At 38.3% G+C, this 12437-nt stretch overlaps 1 protein-coding gene across 1 annotated transcript in view; it reads right to left on the bottom strand.

Annotated features, from left to right (window-relative positions):
• Window positions 1–11684, bottom strand: part of LOC140230866 (G kinase-anchoring protein 1-like) — a 32076-nt gene extending 20392 nt beyond the window's left edge. The window contains exons 1-6 of the mRNA XM_072311010.1: window positions 11431–11684; window positions 9412–9558; window positions 7168–7245; window positions 6106–6300; window positions 5415–5528; window positions 1297–1404 (exon numbers count right to left, since the gene is read on the bottom strand). Of these exons, the coding sequence (XP_072167111.1) occupies window positions 1297–1404; window positions 5415–5528; window positions 6106–6300; window positions 7168–7245; window positions 9412–9558; window positions 11431–11628 (840 nt within the window). The 5' untranslated portion in view covers window positions 11629–11684. The remainder of the gene's footprint in view (window positions 1–1296; window positions 1405–5414; window positions 5529–6105; window positions 6301–7167; window positions 7246–9411; window positions 9559–11430) is intronic.
• Window positions 11685–12437: the final 753 nt, after the last annotated feature.

Raw genomic sequence — 12437 nt, 5'->3', positions numbered from 1 at the left:
AGTAGTTCATGTATACACCAAGTTTCAAGAAAATACCTCCAGGCATTGCATAGATATAGGGGAAATAGTGAAATTTTGAGCATTTGACCTTGACCTTTTGACCTTTAGCGCCCAAGAGTTGATAGGCACAACTTCTTCTACTCATACATATACATGCCAAGTTTCATTAGGATACCTCTAACAGTTTTTTAGATACGCTGTCTACAAAATTGATTACGGACAGACGGACAGACAACCCGAAAACATAATGCCTCCGGCGACACTTCGTGGCAGAGGCATAAAAATGATTACTTCTAGCCCTATAGCTACATTGTAGCTCTAGACGAAAAATCTCTTTATGCATTTCAAATGCAAAAGGCACAAGCGAACAGAATACACAATGTACATTGTAAATGTTCCACAAGGATTATCAATGTTCCCAATAGTGCTTCGTATAGGAGAGAGGTTCTCCAATTAAAGACTATATAGTCAAATAAGCAAAGTCTCATCAACAAGTCAATGGATGGCGGCCTCTACTGGTATACTCTGGCCTGGCTCTGTTGTTATACTGACCATTTACATGCCTATGGCATAGACGTTGATGACAGCTGCTAAAAATAATACGAATCAATAGTTGTGCCACTCTTTTGAAGGTCATCCTAAATATAATCATTAATGCAAAAACGTGATATTGGGACAACATCTGATACAAAAACACCTGTCAATCATCAGCAAGTTCTTCCAATAAATTGGGAGAGACAGGAATATCCTCAATAAAGTGGGATAGCTTTTGACATTCAACACAGATTTACTTTGAAATCATTGTTCCACTGTCATTTTGTTGTAATGGCATGATTTCCTATGCTCTCTTGAAAGTAACTGTAAATTCATGCTTTTTTTGTGTGTTTTTTGTTTTTTTGTTCCCGAAATATTAACACAAGCAGGAGGCTAACCAACCCCTCAAAAGAGAAAGAAAAGTCACTATGTCTAAAACAAAACTATGGAACAACAAGCACACTTGACTGAGCGGTACTAAAAGGTAAAAATGATATATTATTACGCTGATATGAAAGCAACTTGTATCGGAAAGAAAGGTATTGTAAGGTAAATTATGTCAACGTGCCAATAGGCTGATATAAAACTGAGGTGGACTGGAAAGAAAGTTTTGTATGCATCTCAAAGGCAATTTTTTAATCCTTGTTTGAACAGCACAAGCAAAATAATTCTGATTCACTCGCAACTGAGTAGTGTGTGAATACAGCAGGTGAAATAGAGCAATGACGTTTATATAAATGTGGAGGAATCATAAATACACACCTTTAACTTGTCAATAACCTCGTGGAGTTGTGATATTTCAGCTGTCTTCTTCTCCAGTTCATCTTCATACTGGACTTGCCTTATGCTGTCCAATTCTTGTGTTGCTTTCTAGTATTTATAGAGTATAAATTCAAAAATTATGGTTAGTTATGAAAATGCAACACATTGCATCACCACATACAATGTATCCAGATTGGCCATTTAATTACTTAACCACAGTGAGAATATACCAGTGAGAATATACCACTCCTTTGGAGAAAATATTATACAGATATTGCCTTTGTAAATGTGAAATAATACACCTGACATCTCTAAGGGAGGTGCATTGTTTCCCCCACAGATTTGTTTAGCATCATCATAATACCCACATAAAGTCAGCAACCATAAAAGGAAGAAGAATGCACGTTACAATTGTAAGTGGACTTTGGCAATATGATCTTTAAAGTTTTCTAACTTTTAATTCTTTTTAAAAACATTTTTACTTGTAATAAAGTACAGCAAATTATAGATCAATTTAACACTTAGCACCTGACACATTTATAACAGGCAAAAACCATTTATTTATCTACTATTTTCCTGGCACTATATCACCTTTATGATGTATCATATATCTTCATAATAATCTCTTGTTACGTATTACGATAAACAATAGTATACAACGAATTGTACCATTTCTTAACATTTTCTGTAGAGTTAGATAATTTGTGCTATTTCATCCTTTGTCTCAGTAGGAGAAAGAAACTCACTTCCAGACACTGTACCTGTCTTAAGTACCTCTTGACTTACAGCACCATTCACCGTTTGATTGTGGTGACTCGCAAAGATGTTATTTATAACAATTTCCTGTAACCACGCCAGGCAATACACAAAAAGAAGCTGATACCCTGCTCATTTTACATGCTCTGTAGAACTGGCAACATCAGGCCTTGCCATCAACAACTATTTCCACGACACAGATGCCTTCTTGGTGGCACTATGACTAAGGATTGCACAACTGGGAGGTGATGTGTCAGTTATCTCTGAACCTGGAGAAAATCACAAGACAGTCAATCCTAAAGTCGATCTATGACTGGATGGGCAAACCAAAGGCAAAGACTCTCATTATTAAAATGGCATGTCTTGACAGGTTGTGACACAACAGGGCCCCTGCTCGGGAAATGTTACAACGCATTCTGTATGTGTGCATCGCCTGAAGTGATTGAAGCAATTTCAAAACTTGGGATTTCTGAAGAGCCGTCTTCAGCCACTTTCCATTACTGTGAGGAATTTCTGTGTTGACTCTTCTGCCCAAAGAGTGTAAACATTACAAGGCCAGAACAACTCTGGTACTTCTTCAAGCACAGCACAGCAGACAAGAATGTGGATAACTTGCTCCCAATGACAGGTGCCTGGTACGAACACCTGAAAAGAGTACAATGTCAAACTAACATCTGCAGCAAGATCTTGAAGTGAATCTTACAGTTCCAGACCCTTTGACCCAGATTTTGCCTGCCCCAAGAGCATATCATGAACATTACAAGAATGAACACTTGATAATATCAAACTTCAAGAACTTTGCAGAATACAAGGATGATGAGAAGCTGAACCTCACTAGGATAGGCGCCTGTTATGAGCATCTGGAAAGAGGTACACATCGGTATCAAGTAATTATCTGGAAGGAACATCTTGAAATGAATCCCAGAGTTAGAGACCCTTGCAAGTTTGGATAATCTGAATGCAATGACATATTTGTTCCTGTGTTACAAGTGTGTATCTAGTGTACTGCCAGCACCAGAGTCAGTGTCACAGTTTACTGAGAAGGAGGTGAAGCACTGAGAAGGTTGGCAAACAGACGGTCTGCACAAAGCAATGGTCTTGTAGAAATCTGGATCTGAATTGAATATCATAGTGACTACAGTTATAAATTAAATGACATGTGCCTATGTTTAAACATAGAAGTTACATAAGAAGAGGAAGCGTAAAACAACTGTACGTGTAGGAGCAGCGAGTTTGATGAGTAGCAAGTTCATTTGACTTGGTAGGGCTAACTTTTGCAGACAGACTATATGTAGTAGCTGGATATGATTACAGGAGTGACATTTCACCTTTAATTTAATTAAGGTATTCTCAAATTATGTGAAACTTACAAGATAAAAAAGAGTCTCTCTGTCTGATTGATATTTAGCAAATGGTCTTTAACCTCAATACATCCAAGCATATTATTTAAACATTTTTACCTATGCTTTATATAGCAATTCCTATGTCTTTACTGCAATGTAAAGCTTGTTTGTTGTCTAGTTCTTGAGAAAGAAAGGCATTCAGTTATTTAACTCTATTTAAGTGATACACCATTCTGGCTCCCAACAGATTATATTGCATTGACAACGTTGGTGATTAACAAACTCTGGTTAAAAGATCACATTGTGACCTGCAATTCATACATTTTACATTTTATACTTTTACATTTTATATTCAATGTCAATTTCAGCATTAATGTCTCCAATACATTTGTAAACCTGAAATGACTATGATACCCCCTCCCAACCCCCATCCCCCCCCCCCTTGCCATTTCCATCATGTTGCTATAGGAACTGAATTGCTGTGGGAAAAACAAACTTTGCCGAGTGCCATGCTAAATTGCAACAAAACTTTAATATTACGTCATATTTTTTGCTTTTAATGAAAATTATTTCCTGAAATTTCAGACAATTCAATGGCAGCCTCTATTTTGGAGGTACAGCTGTAACCGTGATTCAGAGAATTGAGATTTTTATTGTACTGAAACTTTCAGAGCACATCATGATGAGAAAACTGGGACATTTCCTTTTTTGCACACTTTTTTATTTTGTTATTTTTTTGTTGTCCCCCAGGCATTTCTATTCTGAAAAAATCTATTCCATGACATGCTGCTGCCATAGAAACAGAAATTATGTTCCACTATAAACATAATTGCATATTGCTGATAGTCATGTTAATTTGTAATACTTCGAATTTGAAACTGTAATTTTGAGCTTTTTCTTGCAAATATTATTTCTCAAAATCAAGGCGTTCCATGGCAACTGTTATGCTAAATATTTACCATGATTACGAATAATTAAGGTTTTAATTGTAATGGACTTGCAAAAGGTACATTGTGATTGGAAATTTAAAAAGATGACTTAATTTTTTTAACTCTACATATTGATTTTTTTTTCATTTTATTCTTTCTTACCTTTTTAATGAAATACTTTTTTTCTTTAAAAAGCAGGGTTTTTTTTTTCATGTTTTTGCTATACCAATGAATATGATGTGAGATAAACATAGTGGGAAAAAGCTGATAGTAATGATAGTACTTTGCAATAAATGTGCTACTAAATCTTGTCATGTTTTAATGCTTTTTCATGAAAATATCATTTTGTTTAAATTAGTTATTACCATGGAAAATGCATTGTTACGAAGTAACCATGACAACAGAAAATTGTGAGTTTTAATCTAATTAAAGAGACATGTTTATATTGACATATTTAAATGTTTACAGCGTATTTTATGTTTAATGAAGAATACAAGTTCTTCTACATAAAATAATTTATTGCCATGGTAATGGCTGAAGACATCATTTAGAAAAATGGCAACAGATGGATTTCTCTTCAGCACCCCTAAAATAGGGGAAAAAGCACAAAAAGTCAAACTCTACAGAAAATTTTAAGAACACCCCAATACTGTCACAACTTGCCGTCTACTACACGGCAGTACTTGTTATATTATACAGTCTACGATTATTATTTAAATGCACATCATTTCATTCTAGCTTGATCAGCAGCAAGTCAAATTGTGGAATTGCATTTACCCAACTTGACGTCACTGCTCACAATATAATGATTTTGATCCTTGCTGCACGAGTCACACGACTGCACCAATCATTGACCAGTGTTAACATAGATCATTTGCATCAGCATTCAATTCAAAAGTTTAATTCTTCTCCCAAAACATCATTCTAGAATCTTGAACAGACATATTCCTATTGTACAGCACACATGCTGAACCAAAATATAATTGCATTCAATTCAAGTTTCTCATTCCAATTCACATTAGGACTATGGTGGCGAGAAATGCAATCCGGTTCATGATTTTTTATGACACACAAATATGGATGTACATACCTCTGACTCAGAATCTTTCTTTTTCTTGCTCTTCTTCTTTTCTTTGGCCATGACTCTGTTCAGCTCTTCCTTGACACTCGACATGATCTCTTTGTTTTCTTTCGGCGAGGGTGGCTGAGAGATAGATCACACAGTCATATACGTATGCATAAGTAAATGATTAAACGATATAAATGAATGACTGAATGTGACCAAGCATCGCAAAACCAACAAAAAGTTGCACGCCCGATTTTATATGAGGACTCAGAAAAGGTGAATTGGTTCACCCTGGTCAATCTTTCGTTTTTAATATTTGCTGAAGAGTAATTCTTCTTCTACCTAAACCCATTTTAGGATCATAAAAGGAATGGAATAAAGCACTTTGGCTACATTGTTTTTTCTTTCAGGCTTTCATGAACATATTTCTTGTACAATGTGATTAGGTTTGTCCATTTCACACTCTTCACTTTCAACTTAAACTTTTGAAAAGATGATGCCACTGCTTTGAAAGTTAGTAATAGTCATGAACAAAATAAAGTGACAAAACTCAACACAGGTGTGAATTGTTGATATAGTGGCTGTCTACAAAGACCACCTCTGCTGTTTCCTTTGTGTGGACATTTTGAACAGGTTTGACAACACTATAAATAAACTGGTTGTCACATATGTCCCCCCCCCCCCCCCCTTTGTATGCAGGGGCAGCAATATTCACCCGTGGTAGATCAATGACATCCAGACCAACATCTCCACATGGTTTGGCAGGCTCCTCTGCCTGGTTGTGAAACTCCTGCAATGTCATTGGCTGTGGCTTCTCCTTGCCCTGCAGGTGTTTTCTCCTCTCCTTGCGATTCATTGGCTGCACGAGGACAGGCTCCTCCTCCAGGGCTGGGCCTACCTCCTCCATGAACTGTATAAAATAAAATATAGCACAGGAGCACAGTTGCTGCATGTTTGGTTCTTTCTTGAAGTATCTATAAGTCAGTTGTACAAGTTTTGTGTAGAGTCAGTCTATTATCAAGGCTTGCCTCTTTTAGGTAATTTACAATGAATACCAGAACCTCATATCAACATTGTGAATGCATGTGAAAGTTCCAAAATCTTCATTATATACACTATAACACCAATACACAAATTGTGCAAATTTTTGCTCTGTTTTCACATTGATGTTGTTGTTTTCTTCCTTCACTGAAATCTGTCTGAATCTTGTGGCCAAACTGCAGTGCTCACTCACATCCCAACAAATTTCTGACACTTGGTCTCACTTACGGTTGGATAAGCTTTCTGATCTCTTGAAATACAACCCAATGTTACAAACAGACTTGCTTTACTGATACTCGGTAAAAGCCTTTCATTGACAATACCTTGGGCTGGTTAAGACTAAAAACCAAAGTCGATGTAAAATTTCCAAAATCATAATTTTCCACTGGACGCAAAGCACATTGGTACTGTAAAAGTGGAAATTTTCGCGGTGTTGAAATTTTCGCGCATTTCGCGCAATCAGAAACTAGCGCGAAAATAAAAGCACACAAATATTTTTGCTTACCATATTTCACTCTTTTCCGGCCGAGTGCAAAAAATTAGTCGCGCGAAAATATCCACTTTTACAGTATGTTATGCCTAGTTCTAGAGTATAGCACTGGGGCAAAAAAACAAACAAACAACAAACTAAAAAAGTGCTGTCTTGAAAGGTTCTGTTGATAATGAGAAAACAAAATAATGTCTAACACAAGTGCATTAGAACTCCTATGCTTAACATCAAATTCACACCCTCTACCTTTTTCTGCCTTTCAAACTCCATCTTGCTCTGAAGAAGGGCCCTCTGTATATCCCGTTGGTACTGGTTATCTATGAACTGGGGAGATTGAAAGATTGGCAATGCTGAACATCCACAGACATACTGATGATAAACCACATTCAACTGATTTGCAAGTACACTTTGTACATTCTGTGATAGGACCGAGTTATTTGGGATCTACTTTTCAATACCTACGCTACAAGTCGGCATCACTGCAAAATGACCAAGAGTTTTGTGTGCTCTTTCAAAATCCAAATTGACTATGAAGACTATGCAAGCAGTCTACACTGGTGAAGTTATCAGGTGATTTGCTGGGTTGGAAAAATCATGACTTGCTTGTGTTGATTGTATACGTAGCATGCTGTATTTATTGCTTTGTTGTTGTTGTTGTTGTTGTTGTTGTTGTTGTTGTTGTTGTTGTTAAAACAGGGCATAGGAGTCACTGGCAAATACCTATTTAGCATACAAAAAATAGCATTGCCAGTAACACCAATGTAACATACCGTAAAAGTGGAAATTTTTTTAGTATTTTTTTCTACCGCCTCGCTGAGACAGGAAATTTCACATTGTAAATCTGCAGAATCAAAATATATAATAGTTTATACTTATATAACAAGTGAAAAATGTTTGTGCTATCACATGGAGGCCTACTTCTCTGCTTCAGTTTAATGTCGCAGAAAATATTCAAAAATTTCCACACCATGAAAAGTGTCAACTTTTTTTCAGTACAGTCCAAGAATGCTCAATTGTGTGTAGTCACTGTAAGATTACAAATGCATTCACCCAACATTAATACATGTACTCTAAATTTCAGCGAGTACTAAAAATAAAATACTATTTTTTCTCTCTGAACTGAAATTCATGAAGTTGTGGACAGTATACTCCTATTAGTAAACCCTACTTTGAGCTTTAGGTTGATGCTAAATCAAAATTTGATGTCTTTACAGGAAGTTTGGTAACAAATTAAACATTCCCATTATAAGGCATTTTACTTGAAACCCTCACAAACCTATGGTCTTGCAAATTTCTATAACATTGTGCAGGCTCCATATCCCCATTCTATTACCGTGGTAGTAAAGACATGGGTAAACCAATGTTACATAAAGTGACATTTCATGATCTCATGGAAACCAGAACCTTATCTGGAGATTCCAGATATGGGTGGTTAACCCTTTGTGCCCAAACACTTACTAGTAACTTGCCAAGCTTTTCATCACTGTTCAGTAATAAATCCAAGCTTGACCTTGTTGTCAAGTTTGCAGGCCCACTCAAGTGTAGCAATGTGTCTCAGTCTATTGAGGAAGGCCATTGTGACATGATAGGGATTAAGTGGATTAGGTAATCTCTATTCACTGACAATTAGTTAAAGACAGCTGTGCTAATAGGTGAGGAAAGAACTCCAGCGTGCACTTCAATAAGCAAAAAAAGCATGTTATAAACAGGGTCAAGTTGGATCATGTTCAGAGCTGCCAAGTCTCACGCATTCTGCGTGAGACTCAAGCATTTAGGGTCTGTCTCACGATCTCACGCATGGCACCCATTTTTCTCACACATCTGGTGAAGTCTGCAATTTGGGCCAAAAATAAGGAGCATAGCTCAAAGGATTAAAGTGATAGTTGCAATTGAAGGTATTTTTCCCTTTTGCCTTTCAAAATTAGTAAAAAATAGTCACTAAAGTATGCACCAGATCGCATCACTAAAACTAAAAGCTAATAATTCAAAAAAAGCTCCCTACCATGGGAGTGGGACACCCTCCTCGTTCGCGTGCGCATGCGCGCGAGCGCCGAGACGCCGAGTCATAAAAATCTCACTCATAAAAGTTTTTTGAACTTGGCATCTCTGCATGTTCTGTGGGTTAAGTTTGATATTTACATAATGTTACAACTGAAGACAGTTTATCCAATATACATGTAGCTACCTAGATAGCTACCTATTACAGTATGGTCAAAAACATTAGTCAAAATTGTTCATTATGCTGAAATGTGATGGCATCCTTGTGACAAAAATTTGGAATTTTGATTTACCCTGCAGAGGAGAATGCCAGGACTGATTACATTAATGTATGTGTACCACAGACCCAATTTATTTGATGATTTGAAGTTACATCAAAGAAAACAAGCAGGAGAAAAAGTGAGACATAAAATGACAGTACTGGGTTCAAATTCTGATTTCCTGACTACTGTTAACAGCTGCTGGGATACTTAGCGAAAGAGTGTTGGTTACCTCTTGGTCCCGGTCTTGCCACTGTTCCCAGTCCCTGGCTGTTGTGGGCGGGGATCCAATCTTCAGGACTTCTGGCCTTGTACTGGGAGGACTTGATGCCAAAGCTTTGGGGACACTGGAAATCTTGGTGAAGGCCATCTCTCGGAGCTGTAGTGTTGTCAAGGGCATACAAAAACATCCCAAACCATGAAAAACTATCACTTGAAGAATGGCTGTAATGCAAACCAACAATGTCAAAGAGGTTATGATGACATAAAAAGATTACATCTCACACTGATTCACTGCTATAATGAACATCTGTGCTCAATGAACAAACTCTGGGGCATTCATTAAAAAACCAGCTCTGTTCTACACTCAATCCTCTCTTTGTTGACATGTTTGTTTGTATCTTTGATGACTCACATTCATATTTAAGTGTATAATGCTCCCCTTCTGCCATGATATATCACATTCCAAAGGCTACTAGAAGACTTTTACAAGCATCTACAATCATGATTTATCATTAAAAAAAAAGAGTTAATTCTTATGTGGATGAATATAAGGGTGAGACTGGGTTGAACATTGATAAAGGTTTTGGGTGAGAGATGAAAGTTCCAGAACCTGTAATTCTCACAATTTCCCAGAAACTAGCACGAGACTTTCACCGACTTGTAACTATTTTGTTGGGCTCCCTTGACGAAGGAAAATGTGCACTGCTGTACGACTGCTGACAATGGATTGTCAAAGGCAGATCTGGGCAAACACTATGCACCCATCAGAGGACAGTTGACAGACCGACCGCAGACAGGCAGGTCTGTGCACATACATAGGCCAACACATCCATGCGACATATTTATCATCATCAGAGGTTGTCAGCAACGCTATACACCCATCAAGTGCCAAAAAGGTCAATAAAGGAGCATGTGCTTGGGTTGGAACTATCACTATCATATCAATACCATAGTTTCAACTTGTCTACATTTTTAGATGTGCTTCCAGAATTTTATCCAGAACAAGAGGTCGAAGCTCAATAGACTTTTGTTTTGTATCAAACTTCAAGGGGTATAATGCGCACGGAATAAATCGTCGTTTTGTTTTTTTAATATATTTGTACAACAAACAGATGACGGGCTTGAACATGCTTTAACTTGGTCGACCTTTTAACCCAGGGGCGCTCCTTCACACAGTGCTCACGTGCGGGACTGTCGCAGTTTATAGGTTGACCTCTGGTAAAAATGCCTGGCATGTGCAATGTTAGACAGAAAAATCTGTCTGTCTGGAGGAGTCTTTCATTTTTTTTTTTTGACTTTATCAGCTCTCCTGCATAGACATAGGCCTATAGGAGGGGATTCCGTGAAGCCAGACCCATTCTCCACGGAATATAGACTTCTATCCCCGACGACCAGATACAGACCGATCTTTTGGTCAAGTGTAATGTTACAAGTAAAGCAAGCCGCCCATAATTCGACGCGCCCCAAAATTTGACCGCCCGCTACATGTAAAACTAAAAAGTAAAACCTACCTAACGGTAGGTGTAGTTCTATGCATTTTGCGTGTGGTCAAATTTTGGCACGGGAGGTTGAACCTTGGACAATTTGCTTTACACTACTACACTGACTGTACTACTGTGCACTGCAATGTAGATTTTAACGTTTTAGAAAAGGCGGCACTGTATTGTATATTGTTAGTTAACTGGCCACGGGGAATCCCCACTGAGCACATGATGCTGCTGATGATTACACTACAGTCAGTCCCTACTGCACTGGGCTGTTAGTACATGCAAAACCTGTAAACGCGTAACGGTTAAAAGAAATTCTGACTTGTTAGTAAGCTTGTGAATAGTAGTGCAAATATTACACCTGCAGCAAGACTCAGGAGGATGCAGAGGGGCAAATAATATGCCCAACATCAAGGCAAATCACGGTAAATTGATGGGATTGCCAAACAAAGCAATAACCAGGGACTGATAAGTGCCCTCCTTTATCCTCAGTTCAGCCCATCACGCATTAGTAAACTAACGGTTAGACCTCTAGTCTCTACCTCAGCTTTGGCCGAACTCTGCTGTTGCGCCTTCTTCTTTTTCTTATTTTTCTTCTTCGCTGTTTCTACCGCCAATTTCGCCTCTTTCTCTTTCCTCTGGTTCATTGCCAACTCCTCACCAGAATCTAGCTCTGGCGGCGAGTCATCGCCATCGATTTTCAAAACACCAAATCTGGAAGAGAGTTGCATGGCTGCCATGATTGTCACTTTGCTGGTTTTCGTCCGGTCAGATCAAGTCGTCGAAGTTGCACTGACTGGACCGAGGGGTTTCGATCCAGGTAACGGAACAAAGTCACTGGACTATCAAATCAGCGAAGATTCGCCCCAGTCACCAGTATCACTCTAAAGTCAAACTGATCCAAGCGATGCAGTACGCCTACTAGAATCTACTGTTATGACTGAACTAGTTGTAACTGTCTCAGCACTGAAGACATGAGAACACGTTAGAAAGAGAAACAGTACAGCTGAGCTTTTGTTGCAACATACACATAGCTAGCGCATACAGTACGGCGAAAATTGCACTTGATAAATCCGAAGCACATTGCACAATACATTTTTTGCACTCTCTGCGGATCGACCTAGGAGCACTTCTCTTACTAGCACTGCCAATACTATCCCACCACACCACAGGGTGCGTTTGGTTGACAAACACATGTGTCGCGATGAAAAATCGCATTGCGTGCGCGTGCAAACTTCCCACTTGTGTGTTGTTGTTGAGACAGGGCAGAAAGGAAGAACGCCATCTGCGGCAATTTTGAGTTTGTTTCGCCAGCCTTTTGCTTCCGTGAAAGTGATTGATTTCGATGATTAATTCACCGTTTGCTATAGTCCAGAAATTCCATACAGTGTTCCATTGTACTTTTTTTGTACTATCAATCATCTACTTAACGGTTGCCAGGATTATGGCTCCATTTCATACTAGGTTGCAGTGATAGCAACTATCGTAGAGCAATGGCAAGTGTTATGGTAACTTATCAAGAATTCCGCTTCGTTACTGGCTTTTGCTA

The sequence above is a fragment of the Diadema setosum genome, chromosome 7 (assembly GCF_964275005.1).
Source record: "Diadema setosum chromosome 7, eeDiaSeto1, whole genome shotgun sequence".
Classification (NCBI taxonomy): domain Eukaryota; kingdom Metazoa; phylum Echinodermata; class Echinoidea; order Diadematoida; family Diadematidae; genus Diadema; species Diadema setosum.
Note: the sequence above shows the minus strand (reverse complement) of the source record. Positions and strands in the feature narration are given on the sequence as shown.